At 43.2% G+C, this 20652-nt stretch overlaps 7 protein-coding genes across 7 annotated transcripts; 5 read left to right on the top strand and 2 right to left on the bottom strand.

The window, feature by feature from the left end:
- Window positions 1-11: 11 nt before the first annotated feature.
- Window positions 12-1164, top strand: EAE97_005053 (uncharacterized protein; the record flags this gene model as incomplete). The annotated part of the gene is made up of 3 exons (XM_038875565.1): window positions 12-25; window positions 83-252; window positions 320-1164. The coding sequence occupies 3 exons, from the start codon at window positions 12-14 to the stop codon at window positions 1162-1164; spliced, it is 1029 nt and encodes a 342-aa protein (XP_038733922.1).
- A 167-nt stretch (window positions 1165-1331) lies between these two features.
- On the top strand, window positions 1332-1928 carry EAE97_005052 (uncharacterized protein; the record flags this gene model as incomplete). Its single annotated transcript, XM_038875564.1, has 1 exon — window positions 1332-1928. One exon carries the CDS (start codon window positions 1332-1334, stop codon window positions 1926-1928), a length of 597 nt encoding a protein of 198 aa, XP_038733921.1.
- Window positions 1929-2860: 932 nt separating this feature from the next.
- On the top strand, window positions 2861-5423 carry EAE97_005051 (uncharacterized protein; the record flags this gene model as incomplete). The annotated part of the gene is made up of 3 exons (XM_038875563.1): window positions 2861-2874; window positions 2941-3098; window positions 3166-5423. 3 exons carry the CDS (start codon window positions 2861-2863, stop codon window positions 5421-5423), a joined length of 2430 nt encoding a protein of 809 aa, XP_038733920.1.
- Window positions 5424-6580: 1157 nt separating this feature from the next.
- On the bottom strand, window positions 6581-10117 carry EAE97_005050 (uncharacterized protein; the record flags this gene model as incomplete). The annotated part of the gene is made up of 1 exon (XM_038875562.1): window positions 6581-10117. One exon carries the CDS (start codon window positions 10115-10117, stop codon window positions 6581-6583), a length of 3537 nt encoding a protein of 1178 aa, XP_038733919.1.
- A 2590-nt stretch (window positions 10118-12707) lies between these two features.
- On the top strand, window positions 12708-14098 carry EAE97_005049 (uncharacterized protein; the record flags this gene model as incomplete). Its single annotated transcript, XM_038875561.1, has 2 exons — window positions 12708-12970; window positions 13030-14098. 2 exons carry the CDS (start codon window positions 12708-12710, stop codon window positions 14096-14098), a joined length of 1332 nt encoding a protein of 443 aa, XP_038733918.1.
- A 2458-nt stretch (window positions 14099-16556) lies between these two features.
- On the top strand, window positions 16557-17807 carry EAE97_005048 (uncharacterized protein; the record flags this gene model as incomplete). Its single annotated transcript, XM_038875560.1, has 1 exon — window positions 16557-17807. One exon carries the CDS (start codon window positions 16557-16559, stop codon window positions 17805-17807), a length of 1251 nt encoding a protein of 416 aa, XP_038733917.1.
- A 588-nt stretch (window positions 17808-18395) lies between these two features.
- EAE97_005047 (uncharacterized protein) lies at window positions 18396-19754 on the bottom strand (the record flags this gene model as incomplete). Its single annotated transcript, XM_038875559.1, has 1 exon — window positions 18396-19754. One exon carries the CDS (start codon window positions 19752-19754, stop codon window positions 18396-18398), a length of 1359 nt encoding a protein of 452 aa, XP_038733916.1.
- Between the last annotated feature and the right edge of the window lie 898 nt (window positions 19755-20652).

Genomic DNA, 20652 nt, shown 5'->3' with positions numbered 1-20652 from the left:
GCTCATACAGGATGGGTATACCAGAGTAAGCTATGTTTTGCTATGGCTCACTAATCTCAGCTAACTAACGTTCTTTCTCCAGACTCTGGCAGCTTTTCGACAAAGCTGAAGTTGGAGAGAATATATCAACTGCTGCGTTTGCTGCTCAACATTTTGAGAGGGAAAGAAGGCCCCTTCGAATTGCAGTTGATGTTTCTATCTGGAAGTTCAAGTGTTATTTAGATAAGAAGGAAGTCGAAGCCATTCGCAAAAGTATATCTTCCTTCACAATGCCGAATCAGACATTGATATACTCCGCTAACATTTAGTTTGTCCCCAGAGGTCCCATCTGCGAACCCAAACGAGAAGAACATTTTCTACAAGATTTTGAAACTTCTCAAGTTGAATATCCAATTGATTTTTGTCGCGGACGGCAGTAATCGACCAAAAGAGAAATATGGTGGGCAATCGCCATGGTATAAATATCTTTCACAGGATGACAAACTCCTCAAAAAAACAGTGACTTCTCTAGGCATGATATGGCATGAAGCACCGGGTGAAGCCGAGGCTGAGTGCGCAGCTTTGCAAAGCCGTGGGGTAGTTGATGTCGTTTGGACAGAAGATTCGGATGCTTTCATGTTCGGGTGCACATCTCTAATACGTTTCTGCCATGTTAAAAAACCCAAAGTCAAGAGGCCTGGAAACAATCGAAATTGGGTTAACGAATCTGATGAGACAAGGCGAGAGGTTGACCTCGATAATATCATCATTTATCGAGCAGATAAAATCCAAAAACAATTCCCAGGCTTGACTCGAGATGGTCTTGTGTTATTCGCTGTCTTGAAGGGGGGTGATTACAGCAAAGACGGCAAGAGTCTTACGAACTGTGGCGCTGCTCTAGCATTACAAATAGCGACTGCGAAAGAAGGTTTTGGTGGAGACCTTTGCAACGCATCTCATGCACAATTTCCAACTTGGAGAAAAAGACTTCGCCAATATCTCACACGCATCAACAAACGAATTGATGTACCAGACAGCTTTCCGGACACTCGCATTGTTGAGCTTTACAACAAGCCTTTAGTCTCACCTGAGCGAATCATGAGCGATATTGGAAAGTTTTGGAACCCCTCTTTTGACGAGATGGAGTTACAAAGATTCATCGCTCCCATATTCAATTTTGGGTAGCTGAATATATCAAATATATCATACCTATTCTTCTCGTTCGTTCTCTTGCATCTACGCAGCCAGGGCAAGAAGCGAGTAACAACTGCTACAAACTTAAAGTCATTACTAAAAAGAAATCGCCTGGCCTTCAGGAGAATGTAGAGGTACTGCTATCTGCGGTAACATTCATGGATGTACAAACTTGGAGACACGAGTTCACGAATCAAGGTCGAAACGGGAAAGTAGCACCAGTCACTGAGATGGTCAAGTGTGAGGATTTACTGGCTTGTATTATTGAACATGGTACCAAAAAAGCTCTTCCCCCAGCTATGCCATCCTCTGAGCGCAATAAATTTGCGGCGTCTCCCAAGACGATTTTCAAAGGTAAAAAACGTGCTGGGTCGCCAATAGCTTCGACCAACACTGTCCCTTCACTACATCAACAGCCACCACCAAAGAGGGCCAAAAGTACATCAGAGCAGATATCAGAACCTAGGTCAGTTGCCAACGCTTCTACAGAATCTGCATCCGCACACTCTGAATTTTCACATCAAGCTCGAAATATCTCTTCGTCTACCAAGGAGAATCCAATGCGTAAATTGCCAGAATGGGGTAGAAATCCGAACTCCCCTCAACTGAGAGATACAAAAAGATCTTCGAGTACAACTATCGACCTCACACTCGATGACTCCTCGGACGAAGAGAACCAGACACCCACTGTCAGTGCTCGCAATCACAACTTTACCCCAGTCTCGTCACGAAGCTCACAACTGGATACCATGTGAGAAGCTCGACTTAGGCATTTCGATTCTGATATGTCTGAGCCAGCATCTACACCAACAACTCGAAAGGACATTCACAGCGCATCGCCAAATGCACAAAGAATCTCCAAAGTTTCACCACTCGCTAACAAACCTCTTCCTCCGGGTATAAAGGACGACGATTTTGATGGGCTCTTTTCTGATTAATCCATTTGACAACTTTACGACTTTACGACTTGATGATTATAACTTACTTTCATGCGGCGTAAATTGCTTGAGCGAATAGTACTAGGAGGTGTTTTTGGTTTTGCTTATAATCATTTGATATGGCATTCATGTGCTGCACATAGCTTGTATAATCCTTACAAAAGATTTGATGGTGATATCTACCACCAAGAGTGGCTTCGCAGAATTTGTTACATAGAAGAAGTATTGTCAGTGAAGTAATCGTATATCGTCTGTCATGCATTGCACTCCCGTGTATCCAGATCCTTGAATCGTCAATGTGAAAAGAAAATCAATGCCGACAAACCAACCTTCCTTGGGATTGCTGCTAGTGACAAGTTTAGCTCTACTGTGTTCATGTTTTGATCATATGACCAATCAAATAGAATTAGAATTCGATCCGTCAGTTGTCTCATAACTATTGAAATTGGCTTGATACATTCTATGATAAAAATGTTGTTTACACATCAGAGGGATACGGATTCCGAATAAAGGAATGGTATATTCCATATCTTCTCCCTGTCTCAATGATGCAAATCAATCTTACGCCATAATAAAAACCAATCCTACTTAATCGTGAAAACCAGCTCAAGTTTTGACATTGTGATATTGATTGAAACTTGATCTATTCAAAGACGAGCGACCTCGAAACCCACACACATGCCTCATTAAGCTAGCTCATCCACCCCACCATCTCCCTGTGCACATCTCTTTCTCTCCAAAACCCAAAAATGGGTATTCCTGGGTAAGTTTTCGTTTGCTTCTTACCGGTCACAAAACATGCATCACTAACACATCACGTATCAATCAGACTCTGGGATTTCATCGCCGATTGCAAAGAAATTGTTGATCTTGCCGAATTTGCAAGCCAACATTTTGAGCAACATAAAAGACCATTGAGAATCGCGGTTGATGAGGCAACTTGGAGACATAAGTTATATATTAGCAACAAAGCGAAACTTTGTAAAGGTATTTTTGCAATCTCAACTTCGTTTGTGCGTTTCCAGATTCTTGGTCTGATACTGAATAATCTCAGAATATTCCAATCTCCATCTTAACGAACGAAATCTTATATCTGTCGTTGTACGGCTCTTAAAATTGAACATCCAGTTGGTTTTCGTAGCAGATGGTCCTTATAAACCTGGTGAGAAATATGGCGCCAAGGGAGGTGGAGTGTGGAAGTACAAGAGCGAAGTTTTGCAAAATTGTTTGAAGTTTCTAGGAGTGAAGTGGCATGAGGCGCCTGGGGAGGCGGAAGCGGAATGTGCAGTGTTGCAGAGGAGAGGTATGGTGGATTGTGTCTGGACGGAGGATGGTGATGCGTTAATGTTTGGGTGTGGGGTTTTGATGAGATTTTGTTATAGTGATGAGGAGGAGGAGAATGGGGAGAAGAAGGAAAAGGGGAAGGGTAGTGGTGGGTGGACGGCGAAGAGGAGTGGCATGAAAGATTTGAATAAGGTGGTGCTTTATAGAGCGATTATTATTGAAAGTAAACATCCGGGGTTTGATAGGGGGGGCTGGTTACTTTTTGTGTTGTTGAGGGGAGGGGATTATGGGAAGGGATTACATGGTTGTGGGGTATGGAAGGCAAGTAAGGCTGTTGAATTGGGGTTTGCAAAGGAACTTTGTGAGGCGATGAAAACATCAGAGGATCTTGAGATTTGGAGGACCAAATTACGGAAACATTTTGTGGGCTCCAATGCAGGAGTTAGCGTTCCTTGGAATTTTCCGGATGAAAGAATTTTAGGTCTCTATAAGTCACCTAGTGTTTCTTCCGTTGAAAGACTGGGAACATTGGAGGAAAATATGTGGACTGGGACAATTGACGAGAAGAAACTACAGCCTTTTCTGTTGGAAAAGTTTGATTGGGGGATCAACAAATATCTCGACTACATCGTCCCAATCATTCTCACACAGTCTCTAGCTTCCTTCGACCGGAATGCAGAATTGAACATTGACGAGTACAATCTCACATATATGGAATCCGGACCAATATGCAATGTGTGGTTTTCACTGTACGCCGTTACGTCTCTTGGAAAAGAGTGGGTGGATAGGTGTGTTGATCATTTAAACAAAAAGCGCCCGGAAAGATGGAAACGGTATGAGATACCATGGGGAAATGGACCGATGGGAGAGGGGAAGAGATTATTAACATGTGTTGTCAAGCATGCAATGGAATCAGAGACTTCTCTAGTACCAGATGCTAAACCTGAACTCGAACGGTCGATTTCTAAAAACAGAAGACGATCTTTTTCACCACATAGAATGGTTCTTGAAGACAGGACACGAATTAAAAAACCTCGAGTTTCGATTTCGCCTCTGCCAACACCAACACCTCAAGATCGATTCGCGGCTACGAAAGAAGAGATGTCGTTTAACATTTCTTTATACGAAGATTCAGACGATGATTTATTTGCTGAGTCTATAGAGAATTTCTCAAAATCTTCGAGGCCATCCACAGTTCTCAACAATCAGAAAAGACAGCAGGACTATGATAAAACTACAGAGACAAAGCTGAATTCACCCAAGCCTTTCAAATCAACCAGAAATTCTGTCTATAAGATTAGATCACCATCACACACTAGTCACAAACCTCAGTCAGCTCAGAATTCTCCTGCAAATCTTCTCTCCAGCTCCAAACACAACGCTACACCTCTTTTCCCGCCAACCGAATCCACCCCCATAGATGAAGAATATACAAACACATTCCACGTCGCCATGGACGAGCCTCTAGACTCAGACTTCGACTCAGAGTTTGAATTCGACTTTCCAGAAAATTCATTTCCTCAACCCAAAATCTCACCACCTCATCCAATCGACTACCAAACCTCTCACTTTCACTCCCACTCCCACTCCCACTCCCACATCATCCCAAATCCGCAACCGACCCGCAACCCCCTTCCCATGCGCTCCCCACCCCCCAATCTCAAAAACGCCTTCCCAAACGACTTCCCAAACGACACATTCACAATCGCCATGGACGAACCCCTCGATATCGATCTGAACCCCTCACCCGCGTCTCCAAATCCAACCTCCCAATCCCATACTTCCTCAATCCCATCTGCGCACCCAAACATATCATCTTCAAACCTCTTGGATACCAATCTCAACATCAACTCCAACACCAATAATAAATGGATATCCCCACCACATCCTCATCCAAATCCTCATCCTCATCCAAATCCCAATATTCTTCTCTACCCTTCCCATCCTACAGGTCCCTATCAAGAACTCGATATTTCGTCTTTTTTTTCTTCCTCGCAATCTCAATCTCAATCTCAATCTCAGTCATAGTCATAGTCATAGTCATAGTCATAGTCATAGTCATAGTCATAGTCATAGTCATAGTCATAGTCATAGTCATAGTCATAGTCATAGTCATAGTCATAGTCATAGTCATAGCCATAATCAATAATAATCCTGACACTCATCTTCATCTCAATCTTTTCCTTCATATTATACATCGGAATACTATACTTCATTTAATGGGAATGTTCAAGATTATGAGAAGCTATCATTTGATATAATATAATATATTACAATATAATAAACTAATGAGATACATTGTATATCAGGGTCATATACATCCATCATTTTACCAAGATCGCATTCCAATTCTATCTTTCCATCTTAATATCAGATATCAAAATCCAAGTTATGATTACTCTTATATCATATTACAATCACATCAACATCACTCCCTCTCAAGCAAGCAACAAAAATAAATGTTAATAATCTTTCTGATTTTATTATTACATATATATCTGATATGTATCTGTAATATATCCATCATCATCATCATCATCGTCGAAAAGCCAAGCCAAGCCAGCCAGATAGGTAAATTCCAGGTTTCATCCAAGAAAAAACGCACCATCATAACCACTCGCTCGCTTGCTTTCCCCCATCCACCTTCTGATTTCTGTATAGAGAGTTGAGATTTATCTTTTGATGCATGCATATCCGTGTTCTATACACCATGCATCCATATATTTCATTCCATTTCCTCGCCTCGCCTCCAAAACGCCATGCTACCTGTAGCTAAAAAAAAAGAAGCACACTAAATTCCACCCCATACCCTCAGAAACGCCATTACCCAGATCTCGACATCGTAGAGTTCTTGAAGTAAGAAGTCTACAATCTCAAAAGAATTCGGATATTTTATTATCTAATAAAAGGAACAAAGAAAAAGAAGAATCTTAGTCTGACTAGCCAGCTGAAGCAGAACGCAAGTATACAAGCAAGCAAGCTTAACTGCTAACCAAGACCTTGATACCCATAATCCACCACCATCATTTGGATGTGCCATTGCACGGGTATCATAACATACTTGAACAAAAGAAAAGAGGTATCGTGAAGCGCTAAATAGAGACAACCGAGAGACTTGAGTCGAAGAGCTCGAATCAAAGGACAGACTAAAGTGTCGAAACTAAGTGAATACGATCAAGTGATACTTAAGAAGTTTCGACATGACCACCACCAAGCAATTCAAGAATCTTGTTGGAAACGGCTCCTGGGTATCCTCTGCTAAGCATTTCCTGAACAACATCCTTAGCGCTTTCTCTATCCTCAACAGCAAGATAAGCTCTGGTCATTGCTTCGTATGTACTTGGCTCTCGCTTTTCTCTTCCGACAGTTGCAAATATCGATTGACTCTTTTCAATGTTGCGCTCATTGGCCCAACCATGAATGAGAGTATTGGCAATATATGGAGTCATTGCGACACCTCTAGCAGACATGTCGGCGAGAACAGATTCGGTATCAGCGACGTTGTGGTTAGCGACCATAGATTCAAACAAGGCTTGGTAGAGACATGCTTGAGGACGGATAGAGGAGTCAGTCATCACGGAATCGAAAACCTTTCGAGCACCTTCCATATCATGCATAACACAACCCTTAGCGTGGATCAATGAAGAGTAGTGAACAGCTTCTGGCTTCTCGCCATTGCTACGAATGGTATCAAGAATGGCTTCAGCGGCTGACATATCAACAGGTTCGAGAGTAGCATGCGTATCGACAAGTAACTTGTAAGTGTGATTGGTTGGTTGAATACCCTTGGACTTCATTCGTTCGTAGTATGCGAGAACCTTTGTCTTGTCACGCTTGGTAGTGAGGAAAAATTGCATCAAGCTGTTGTATGGAGCGGGTCTAGCCTTGTAATTTGGCATAGCTTCCATCTCTTCGAACAATTCCTCGGCAAACTTCTCATCGCTAACACGGCAAAGAGCATTGACGATCGTACCATAAGTAACACTTGTTGGACGAATGCCAAGAGCGCGCATCTCGGCAAAGTAAAAGAGACAGTCATCAATACGACGAGCCTTTCCGAGTTTACCAATGAGAGCATTATACAAGAAAGACGAAGGTTCAACACCTTCAGTCTTAGCACGGTGGAAGATCTTGACAGCTTCTGAAGCTTCATCAAAAGTCTTGGTTGACTCCTTCAAAGTGGTAATGTAAAGACCGAAAGTGTTCGCTGTTGGTGCAGCACCCATGTCGAGAAGCTCTTGATGGTATTGAGCAGCAAGGTTGCGGTTTCCAAGAGTCAGACAAGCACCAACCATAGCGTCGAGGATTGAAACCCAACCATAACGAACGATAGGATATTGGACAAGTAAAGGTACATCAGATCGTGCCATACCAAGAATATCATTGATCAAAGGCATTCGTTCCTCGCGAGCAGCAGCAGAAATTAGCTTAGCATAAGTAATGTATCTTGGATGACGACCGGCGCGACGCATGTTTCTGAATCTTCCCATGGCATCATTAAGCTTGGATGCTTTACCACGACCAGCACCTCTCTCGAGTTCATCAGCGATAAGAGCTGAGCCTTTGAAGTCGGTGGAAGCGGCATATGGATCAAAAGTATCCTCAAATGTAGGTGGTGCAACATATACAGCAGGTTGAAAGCTTTGTTGATACATAGCTTCGGCCACTGCTGCGTCGCGGGGATCGACAATACCATGTGACTTCATGAATCGGGCAATGAAGTCAACACCTTCTTCAATCTCATCAGCCAGGTGAGAATTTACATCGATAGCAGATTCTCTGATTCTTGAAAACATTTGTTCGGATTGTGTGAGACCCTCGAGAACCTGTCCGGAGCCAATCATAGCCACAGCGAACATGGCAGTTGGTTCGATGAAGGCGGATGACACAGGCATTTCCGCGGCAGTGAGAATACCCCAGTATCTTTGAGCTGCAGCGACATCACCACTGCGAACACTCAAAGCCAACAATGCCATAGTTGGCTTAGCAATACTTGGATCGGGATTGACGTGAGAGAAAGCAGCGACAGCAACAGATTTTTCTCCTTTGTCTGCAGCATGCATTGAGATTGTGCTCATTACCATGGACTTGGTCGTGGGTTGAAGACCTTCAGCCCAGCTAAGAGCATCAGTCAACATATTGCGTTCAAGAAGACCCTGGACAAAACCTTCACCAATGAGTACATCTCTGAAGGTCTCAACATTTTCTCCGTATCCTTCAACAATTCTGTTGTAAAATTTCATGGCACCTTCCATTTTATCGGAAGTGACGTAAGCTTTAACAACAGAGGCGTAGATCTGTGCGTCTTGACGATCGGACAATTGAAGTTTGCCGCTATCATCTGCGACGGCCAACTCTTTGTACTCATTGTAACATTCGACAGCACTACTTAAATCACCTGATTTGGTAAACCCCTTGATCATGTGTGGGAAAGTAGCAGCCAATGGTACGACCTTGCTCGTCTCCATATGTTCATACAATCGTACCATATCTGGGACACGGCCAGCATCAGCGCAGGCAGAAATGAGCTGATGATAAGTCTCTGCTGGGAATGAACGATCCGTGTGGTACGAGATTGATGCATCAAACAACCTAACGGCAAGATCCAACCTGTCATCTTCGGCAAGGATAGCAAACTCCAATTCATTGGAAGCAAACATAAACTTGCCCGGTTCTTCCATTCCACCAAATCTAACGCGTTTCTCTTCCAATGTCTGTTTCAATGAAGTTACAGTGATCGATCGAGAAGCAATCAATTTGATAAGTGTGTTGTATGTCGCAGTGTCTGGCGAGACCTTTCGTCTAAGCATGTCAGAATAAACGTCGAGTGCTTTTGGAACGACTTGCATCTGATCAGCAGGTAGATGAATAGCAGCATCAAGAAGAGCGTTGTATGCAGTTGCCGTTGGTTTGATACCACCAACAAGCATGGCCTCAAATACTGCGGGAATTTCAGCATGTCTGCCGCCTTCCGCAAGTTTGGTGAGATGTTCGGCATAGCTCAATGATTGTAGGTCGGAAGTTGAGGTGGCTGATGTAGCAGAGCTAACAGGCGATCGCGAACGTTCCGATTTCTCGAAGCCCGTCTCGACTGAGAGAGCAGGTGATTGAACTGGCGCAATAGGAGGTGTCGGTACACGTGCTGCAACAACACTCAATTCCGCCTCGAATGCAGCTTGATCCTCTCTCGATTGAATTTCCTTTTCAATCGCCGCATCAATCTTTGCCAAGGCAGCTTCTTCCTCGGCCTCAAAATGAACTTGCTTGATATCATCTACCGCACTAGTACTATACGATCTCTCGACTTGCTTAGGGGTATCCTTCGTCGCATCACTGGCAACAACATTGCTCTTTCCCTCTCCATCTACCTGAATAGAAGCTGGTTTCCATTCGATGCATTTTGGAAATTGGGCTTTCTTCTCCTCCTTCGCTAATTCGTTTGCCTTCCAGGCATCCGATAATATTTCTAATCCTTCTGGTCTATCCTGCACGACGGTCGTACCAGTCGAATTGGAGCTTGTATGAAAAGCATTTTGAAAGGTATAAGTTGGTAGGTGGCCAAGCTTGCTAGTTCGACGTTGTAATCCTCGACCGGATCGGTTCTGGTTTGCTAAAGCTTGAGGGTGAGTTGCGGCAACGACTGATTGAGCGTAACCGTGAGTAACTGATTTTGCAAAACCTTGACGTGCAAGATTCGAATATAGACTGTTGTAGATGGGCATTTAGGGATGGTTTGACCTCTCAGGATTGGTTGAGAGGAGACTATAAGAAGTTTACGTCAGCTTCCTACCACTTCAGTAATTGAACGTTCTTCGCACATATGCGCGAGAAGTTGTAGTATGACTCAGACTTTGTGTTGTATGAATTGAGAATGAGAAGGAAAAGTAGCAAGAAAACTTACTTGAAATCTCAAAAATTCAACAATCGCAGGTTCATTTGACAGCTCTGCCGTCAAACAAACGCGCTGTTTGAGTTTTGGAGGGGAGAGTTTGGGCTAGGGCAAAGAAAGTGACTTTTGATATTCGAATTCAAAGCAAGTCCCAAATTTCCGACTCTCTTCTGAATGAGTTTGAGGGGTGGCGTTTCTGAAAGATAAAAAAAAAACCCAAGGCAGTTTGTTGTATGTATGAGGTATTGAAAATGAAGGATGTAAAGATAATAAAATATAGTAGGTATGACTTTTTTTCCCACTCAGGTAAGCAAGCCTTCAGGTAAAGTAGATGACGAATTGATTTGATATTGTAGTCGGTGCCTTCGGATGATCAACTTCACATGCAATGCAGGTAAAGGAAGGGAAGGATGTTTGAATGCTTGGACGTAGATACCAGGTAGTGCAGGTAATATTCTTGTGGTGAACGAGTACGATGTATACCGGTATGGTATGTATCAACAGACTCCAACGACTCAATGGAATGAATTTGATTTGTTTAACTTTTCTTTTACCTTTTACCTTTTACCTTTTACCTTTTACCTTTTCCCGATTTATGATTTATTATCGCATTCCCAAATTCGGATCAGGGCTGAAATGGAAAAATGGAATTTTGTGCGCGCATCGAAAAGTCTTCCACTCACTTCCTTCTCGCCTTCTCGCATTCTCCTTCCAAACCCTACGAGAATCTTTCGGCATAGAAAATATAGAAAATGTTAAAAATTCGATATAATGTGACTCCAATCCCGTAAAATATCTGTATAATCCCAGTATTATCCTAGCTTGACCATGAGTGAATTAAGACCCTTTGGGTATAGCGCGTCAGAGTCCAATCCAAGAACGCGGGTCTAATTCTAGCGTCGACCTACTCCATGCGATCTGCTTGAATGTGATTGGTTCATATGTCTGTCATGTCATACCCGTTTCTTTCACGGGCGGACGGAGGCGGATTTAACAGGATCCAAAAAAAGGTACGACGGCTGGACGGTACCTTGACAATTATCTGCTCGACTGTCTCGACCTAGTGTACGAGGGCGTGTCTTTGATAATTACCAGACAAAATAACCAAACTTATTAATATTTACTACATAATTTTCTATAATAAATATAACTTTATAAATATTAATAAGTTTAATTTATTAAATTTATATATAAATTTTAATCTAAAAAATTATTCGGATTTGAAAAGATTTTTCAAATATTATTTTTACTTCAATTACTATTGAATTCCAAAATAGATGAGTTTATACTTATTTTGATAAGGAAATATCACTATGTACGAACTCGGCATTCATCAAAGACACGCCCTCGTAGTAATAATTCGTACTCTAATTCGTACAAAGTACTTGAGATCAACAACAATCTCACAAATTCACCGGCTTCATGGGGTCGGAAGATAGAATAGTCCGAATATCCAAAGAACGACAGGTGAACTGATTACTCAGGACCGCGGATTGTTCATGTACCTTATTACCTAGGATTCTAGGAAAGACGGAACCGGAAGAAGAGAGATCTTACAGTTATGACATGGTAATAAGTCAGCATTATTATTACTTGGTCTACTCGAGTCCCTTTCTCTGATTCTGCCACATTGTCAAATTGGTTGTGATTGTCCGTGAAAGTAATCTGTCATCGACTACCTACCAGGTGCCATCTAGACTCGAGTGAGGCAACACGCGAAAACTTCCTCGAATGAAACGTCGGTATTCCATCTACTCCTCTACTCATCTAGTCATCATCTCATCGTTGAAAAAGACTCAAACAGTTACAAGCTGTTTCCCAGTATCTACATGATCCTGGTGATGGCTCATATCATGCTACGATAACGCTTCTCACATCCATCTACCTAGTCTGCATTGCGATAACGCACTCCAAAGTATGTTGATGTGATTGAGATGCGTATCGTATTCAAAGTAGGTGATCGATCAATCAATGACATCAAAGTTTGATAAGATTCGCATGGAACCAAAGAGAAGCTATTCAGAACTCAAACTCCACCAGTGAAAACCAATCACATCCAAGCATTTTCAGCCCAGTGAAGTCGACTACAATCTGCAGAGAAGAAGAAAAAAAACTCGCAATTCGTGATCCTCTTTATTCATGTGGAGTCATCAAAGAAGTGGATCCTTTAATATGGGGTATCAAAAACCTTAAACTTGTCAAATGCCATTCTCGGACAGTTTGCCGAATTTGATTCCGTTGCCCATTGACAATTTGACTCACTCAAACCAAACCTCACACTAATGACATTTGTCACTTGGACTCTCTGATCCCAGCTTGTACTGTACATTCGCCGCAATTGTCATATTTTCGCATCCCGGCTGATACATTCGCTGACCAAATCATTCAGTCCAGTCCAGTCTCGATCATCATCAAAGAACAGGATGACTAATCGTATAACTGCCGTATCGGCACCGGGCAAGGTCTTCTTAGCAGGAGGTTATCTAGTATTGGATCGTGATTATACCGCCTTGGTATTTGGTCTGAGTGCCCGAATTCACGTGCTGGTTCAAGATATCGAGACTACCTCTGGTGTTCAGCTTTCCGATATTATTGTAAAGAGTCCTCAATTCCGGGAAGCAGCCTGGAATTATGGATTTCACTTGATTAAGGATGATGGGGGTATTGAAGTTACCCAATTAAAAAGGTAGCATAGATTTCTTCCCTTCTTGTTCATCACGTTTGCTCATTTCATGATCTTTCTAGCTCTCCGTCAGCATCAGCTTCTCGAAATCCATTCGTAGAAACAGCATTACTCTACGCACTAACCTACATATCCTCCGTTCTTCCGTCCACCACTATCAAACCAACCTCCATCACAATCCTAGCTGACAAAGACTACTACTCCAACCCCTCCACCAAAGCCATTGCCTCTGATGCACATCATCAATTCCTTGACTTTGGCGTCCGTCTCGAAGATGCCCATAAGACCGGTCTCGGCTCTTCTGCAGCTTTAGTAACTGCTTTCACCGGTGCCATTCTCTCCCATTATCTTCCCTCCTCAAAATTCTCTCTCAATACCAAAGAAGGCCAATCTCAACTTCACAACCTAGCCCAAGCAGCCCATTGTGCAGCCCAAGGAAAAGTCGGCTCAGGTTTCGACATTGCAACAGCTGTCTACGGCACCTCTCTCTACCGTCGCTTTTCTCCCTCTATCCTTTCTTCTCTCGGTGAACCAGGCTCCCCAGGGTTCTCCACCCGCGTCAAAGCTTCAGTTCAAGACACTGCCTCTCAAAAATGGGACACCCAAATCGAAAAAGGTAAAATCATCATCCCCAAAGGTATGGCTCTCGTCATGTGCGACGTAGATTGCGGATCCCAAACCGTCGGAATGGTAAAAAAGGTTCTCGAATGGCGAAAACGTGATCCCGTCGTCTCGAAAGAATTATGGGATGAGTTGCAATCGCGAAATGAGAAATTGGCAGAAATTCTCTCCTCGGGAAATGACATTAGTGCAGCTGGTCCAGCTTTCTCGGCTATTCGAGAGAAAATCAGAGAGATGGGCAGTCTTTCAGGAGTTCCGATTGAACCGGAAGAGCAAACGAAATTGCTAGATGACGTCATTGAGAATGTGGAGGGAGTGATTGGGGGTGTGGTTCCTGGTGCGGGAGGCTATGATGCGATTGTGCTACTGGTTAGGGATGATCAGGAGACGATGGATCAAATTGCATCTTTCCTGGCGAAATGGGGAAATGTGAAATTGTTGGGTGTTAAGGGGGAAATGGATGGTGCGAGAGTGGAGGATGGGGGATTGTATGGAACCTTGCTTGTGTAGATGTAAGGGGATGGGGATGGGGATGGGTATCGAGGTGAGAGTTTGCATGTTTTCGCTTCTTCTCACAGGGGGGTTGGAAATGAAATATCTAACACTTATGACATAGTTTTGGGAATCAAAAATGTACTTATCTATGCCTCCTCATCTATCTCTTGATTAACATGATCTTTCAACACGATTCATCAACTCCATAGCGCACAATCTAAACTAGCATCGTAATAACCATTCTGACATATATCAAACAGCATCCAGGCGCCCAAACATATCAGCAAAAGCTTCCCAAGTCTCGAAACAAGCTTATAGAGTCAATCTCAGAGAAAGTGAGGAGATATACTGTAAGCTGTAAGTACGATATCAACAACTCCAGTATATATATACTACATAATGCATACCTAGGTATATATCCCCACATCAATACCATATACATCACATCACATCTTCCAACCCACATCAACACCACACCACGTCTTCCATACCACATCAATCGAATCCATCACACATCACCATCACACCTCACAAATCAGATCAAAATATATAGCTAGCTATACTTCGCGCTATACTCGTGCTGGTATTCGAGCAAATACTCTCTCTATTTGGAAATATGTAGTATGTGGCGGATTAGTTGAGATGAGTGGAGTGGGAGTGGGAGTGGGGGATCTGATGGTTATAAGGGGAGGGTTGAGGGAGGTGTTTGGTTTTGGTTTTGTTGATGGTTGGGAAGATGTGGGGGAGATGTGGGGGAGATGTTGATGGGTGATGGGTGATGGGTGATGGTTGGAGATATTGATGGTTGGAGATATTGATGAAGATACTAGGTGTGTATGTAGGATCTCATAGTGCGAATTCCGGAATTTCTTGTGGGTTTTTTGGGGGGTTTTTTCTTTGGATGGGGCTTGAGATGGCGCGTATTGGGTATTTGTATTTGTATGTGTATATCTATCCCGGAGAAATGGTAGTGATGTTTTGGGTTTGATTGAGAGAGATATTCGAAAGGAGGAGGGGGGGATCTGAGGTTGGCGATCTTGATAGATCTATGGATGGATGGGGTTGTTATGATTATTTATATTATTTGGATACATTGGATATGCTAAGGTTATTAGACTTAGATATAGACGCTTGCTTGCGAGCGATATTATATCATGGTAGGTTGGTTATATGAGAGAGAGGGAGAAAGAGAAATTTTAACAGATGGGTCTCAGACGTATACACTGAATCTTGAAATTATATTATGAGAAGGAAATACTAGGTAGGTCTAGTAATAATATATATAGAATCTGGAATAAATTCAAAGAAGAGGAGATAATCGTTTTCATAGATTGGAATTGCGTTATGAGAGTGAATAGTATACTAGGTAGCTTGATTCTCAAAACTGTACCTACCTACTTGAAGGGAAGGTTGATTTTAGATAGGTGGGTATGTTTGGAAGGTGAATCTGATCTGATATACAAAAGAAAAGAAAAGAAATTTAGATATATGGATGGATGGATGGATGGTAGATGGATGTGAGAATAGGTATACTTCATGCTGTTGAGTCGAGAAGCGAGAGGCAAGGAGGGATTTTCTAGATGTAAGGTCATGGATGAAAAATGTATACTTAATTCAATCACTTGAAGGAGGATAAATAAGGGACTGGAGAATCTGATGTTTTAGAATGAGTGATCAATTCTAGATATATCTACAAGCTAAATTTGATGTAAAACTTTAGATACCTATACGAATATAATAGTATACATTTTTTTTACTACCACGTTGAAAGATGGGGAGGTATTTTCTAGATAGACAAGAGAATGTATATTCAATCGCTTGATGCAGTATAGGTAAGAGACTGGAGGATCTGATGTTTTGGTAGGAGACGTATGGAGTAGATAGTCATTTGAATGTTGGGGATAAGAGAGGTGATGGGGAATAAAAGCTAGCTTCTTGATGTTGCTAGTCTATTGTAAGCGAAAAAAACAGGCGGAAATTGACCTTCTTGAGCCTATTTCGATATCACTTATTTATTGAAGCTTGAGCCAGCTACCTAGCTATTGTAAGCGAAAAAACAGGCGGAAATTGACCTTTTTGAGCTTATTTCGATATCACTTATTTATTGAATTATTAATTCAATTCAAAATAGACGTCAGATACAAAAATAAAAATGAGAATTTGAATCTTTCCTATACTAACAAGAAGAGTTTTTATTATTCAGAATTAATAGTAAAATATATATGAATTACTGAAGTTCTTTCAAACGGTGGTCAATTTCCGCCTGTTACTTGGCTGATGTAGAGCTACCCAGCTATCGTAAGAAGATAAAGAATGGTGGGGTAAAATAGAAAATTCCACTGACGAATGACTCAAAAAAACACAAACCCAACAAAACCACCCACTCCACCCCTCCAAACCAATTTCCAAACTGTATTCTCCACGCCTCATTACCCGCGCCATCACCAGGGCACATACTCAATTTTTCAGAACCATGGCCAGCTTCTCCTGCATCAAATACACACCCGCCGAGGAAACCGAGCTCAAGCAATGGACGCTCACCTCTGAGCGACTCAAGACCGCCAGCGCCGAGACCCCCTCGCTCCTCGATTCTCTCAACACGCATTTGGCATCTCGCACCACTCTCCTCGGCTCCAAGCCTTCGTCTGCAGATATCGCTATCTACGAGAGTTTGGCACCCCAGGTCGCAAAATGGAGCAGCGAGGAACGAACGGGTGAGAAGGGTCATCCTAATATTGTGCGCCATGTGGATTTTGTGCAGAATTCGCCGATTTTTGGGTTGAATATTGAGGAAGAGAAGAAAGTCCAGGTTGATGCGGAGGAGATCTTATATGTTAAGCCTCCCGTGGATGCCAAGGCCGAGAAGGAGCGATTGAAGAAAGAGAAAGCTGCCGCTGCCGCAGCCGCCGCAGGAGGTGAACAAAAGGAGTTGGCAGATCGAACCAAGGAAAAGAGCGACAAGGGAGTTGTAGCTCAAGTCGCCGAGAAGGTTACAGAGGCAAAGGATACAATTGTTGCTGCTGTAACAGGCGAACAACCACAATTTCCTAGACAAAAGAAGGAAAAGAAAGAGAAGGCTCCAAAACCTCAGAAGGCTCCTGCTCCATCGGCCCCTCTTTCTCCATGTTTGATCGATCTCCGTGTTGGCCATATCCTCAAAGCTATCAAGCATCCCGAGGCCGACTCTCTGTTTGTCTCCACAATTGCTATGGGTGACAAGCCCGGAACCGATGATACATCTGAATACGAAGGACAAGTTGTGCGAACTGTCTGCTCTGGTCTCAACGGTCTCGTTCCTCTCGAGGAAATGCAAGGTCGCAAGGTAGTAGTTGTGTGCAACCTCAAACCCGTCAAGATGCGTGGTATTAAATCATGCGCCATGGTCTTAGCCGCCTCTCCCAGACTCAAGGAAGGAGAAGAAGATCACCACGCCGGCCCAGTCGAACTCGTTACTCCCCCCGCTGAAGCAAAGGCTGGTGAGCGAGTCTTTTTCGAGGGATGGCAGGGAGAACCTGAGGGCGTTTTGAACCCAAAGAAGAAGGTTTGGGAGATGATCCAACCTGGTTTCACCACAACTGCAGATTTAGAAGCTGCATTTGACGCGGCTGTCGTAAAGGAGTTGAGTAAGGAAGGAGAGGATGCTAAGACAGGCGTCGGAAAATTGGTCACTGTGAGTGGTGGTGTTTGCAAGGTTAAGTCTTTGGCTGGAGCTATCATTAGATAAAGCGTACAAGCAACCCAAAGCACATTAGGGTGGATGGAAGTTAAGAGTTGAGAAGTCTCGTAGCTACGAACGCACCTCGTGTATGATACCACCAATGATATACATGTAAAAAAATGGATGAATGAGCATTGCACTGCTCCATACTGCACAAGAACTTATTATTCCAAAAGATGACGTGAAACGTGACATGATATGATATGATTATTGAGATTGATATATTAGATTATGTCCAAATATAATCAACGCCCTTCTTAGTGCTGTGTAAGACCAATGAATTTTCCATCCCAATGCTAACCCAAAAGAATGACTATAGTCATTCACCTATTCATCAGATCCATCCATCTCAAAAGACTACCCCAAGCCCTAGATTTAGAATATCCATGCTACGCACCGTCGAAAATGCCAAACTTTTGCAATCCCCTCCGCATACTTTTTCACGCCATATATTCCATGCGGTAGGTAGGTAGGTAGATAAAAAGCAATATTTACGCCCGCCCTAGAAAATCTCAATCTAAAGAGTGTTTTTCAAAAAAATAAAAATTAGAACTCCAATATTTCTAGAGAAATTCAGCATGCAAGTCCATATGTTCAGGGCATCCTATCCCCGGATCGCTTAAAGATCAATTTCTTAGGATCAGAACTGTTATTATCATCGCTGTCGTCATCACCCACTTCCATCGCATCATCCACCTCCAACTCCACTGGTCCATTAGAGACAGGAGTTATTGCCGGAAGAGATTTGGATTTCGATCCATCAACATCTGGATCCTCTTTCGAAACAACATTTTTCTTTTCCAATTCCAACTGCAACGCCTCCTCCGCTCTCAACCTCTCAATCTTCCTATCCGCAATCTCCTTCACCTCTCCCAACCTCCTTTTGATATTCTCAATCTCCGTGCTGCACTCTCCATCGCGGAGAAATTGATGCGCAGCGTGTTCGCATTGTCCCTGACACCATTCGAGCCCCTTATCAAGCTCGTCAAATATATCAGGGGAATTGCTTCCCGCGCCTTCGATTCCCCCTCCGGCGCGACGATACCCTCGCAACACATTCATCGTATTTCCAATATTCTTGCGCTCGCGCATCGACCCCATGTTTCTCGACGATGGGAATTTAAGTTGTGCTCCCGCGCGAGCATCTCCATTTTTCGCGTGAGAGATTGCGTCCGCGCCCGCGTGAGGTTGCAACGAAGGCTTGAGCAAGGCGCTACCCAATACTTTTGACGCCTCGGATTCGGATTCGTCGTCGCTTTCTTCCTCGGCTTCCATTTCGGCCGCGCGTCTCATTTCGGCCATTTTGGCGGCCATTTTCCCCTTTCTCATGGCGTTCCGGTTGCCGCTCACAAATTTGACGAGTTCTTCAAATGCCGTCTGGACCGCGCTGTCGTAGTATACTATGATCATGGATCTGGTTCTGTACTTGGGGGCGTGTGAGTTTCCCGATGCGAGGGATTCCGTTTTGCGTTTTCGAAGGACAGCAGGGGCTCGTGGGAGGGGTTCCGTGGGAGGTGTAGGCTGCGAGGATTGCCGAGTTAGAGCGTTGGGAGATGCTCGGGGGGTAAGGGGCTCTGGCGAATGCGGGGCTGCGGGAGATGGGGACTGGTTGTATTCAAGGGCGGCGGCAGCAGCAGCTCGAGCTACGGATGGGGAATTGGGTCGGGCTTCGGAGGAGAAACCATTTTGTGCGGATTTTGGGGAGCCGATGGGTGATGAGGGAGTTTGCTTGGGCTTTTCGGATTCGGTGGTGGCTTCTTCGCCGTCTTTGGGTCGGAGTGACTCGGTAGAACCTTTATTTTTCACGGAGCGTGCAGGTTTGTGATCTGTCAAGCGGGCAAGCTCAATTTGTCGTAAAGCTATTTGGCCGTTTAAGTCGTCTAGTCGTTTGTTCCAATCCGGTATGGATTGGGTTAGACTGGTCAACGCATCCAACGTCGAAAATGTCGTCATGATGAATTAGGATCAATGTAAGTGAGAAATGATTCGGCAAGAGCGTTTTGAGTGTGGATAGTATTATTCGGAGTATATTGGCTGTGGTAAAGAATATAATTTGTCTGATTCGAGGATTGCAAGCTTCGAGGTAGGTAGTTAAGGAAGTCAATGGACATCATACTAGTACCATCATCACTGCGTCATAATGGGGAATAAGTAAATAAACAGTTGGACAATGCGTGCGAGTCTCTGCGTGGAGTGTAGGAGAGGAGATCGAAGTAAAGTGATTCGGATCTCTTTCCTTCAATTACAAGACCCGAAGGACTTTATTAACCAGGAGCGTGATCTATAAATGAAGGATATAGGTATGGAGTATCCAATATGTATCTCGGACTAACTGCATGCAAGTTTGAACAGGCGTTTATAAGAGGATGCGGATACCGACCTATATCTATAAGAATTATTGCATGAAACTATAGTTCAACTTACTTGTAACCTTACATAGGATAGTGAAAAGCTATTGTGTGATGTTTTGTTTTGTTCAATTAATTTTACTTTTTTTATTTTACATCGATGCAGACCGACCTTGGAGAATATGTATAACGTGTGGTATGGTAGGGTGTGGATGAATAGAATCAAGGGCAGAGGAAGTGATAAGCCGTCTTCAATGAAATGGCGTAAACTTAATCCTAGTACATCGGATTCGAACGCTAATGATATTCAGGGATTTTTTCGGATCTGTGGACTGCGGATTGTGGACCCCTTCATTATTCAAGTTCATTGTCAGTGTCAGAAATCAATAAGCGAATCATCCAATTCATTTCCATTTTATATACATAATTAGCAAACAATATTGAAACAAAACGGAGGCATTTCCTGCAAAAAGAAGAAGAAACGGTATGATGAATTACAATTG

This window comes from Botrytis byssoidea, assembly GCF_014898295.1.
Source record: "Botrytis byssoidea strain MUCL 94 chromosome Unknown BBYS_008, whole genome shotgun sequence".
NCBI lineage: Eukaryota > Fungi > Ascomycota > Leotiomycetes > Helotiales > Sclerotiniaceae > Botrytis > Botrytis byssoidea.
Note: the sequence above shows the minus strand (reverse complement) of the source record. Positions and strands in the feature narration are given on the sequence as shown.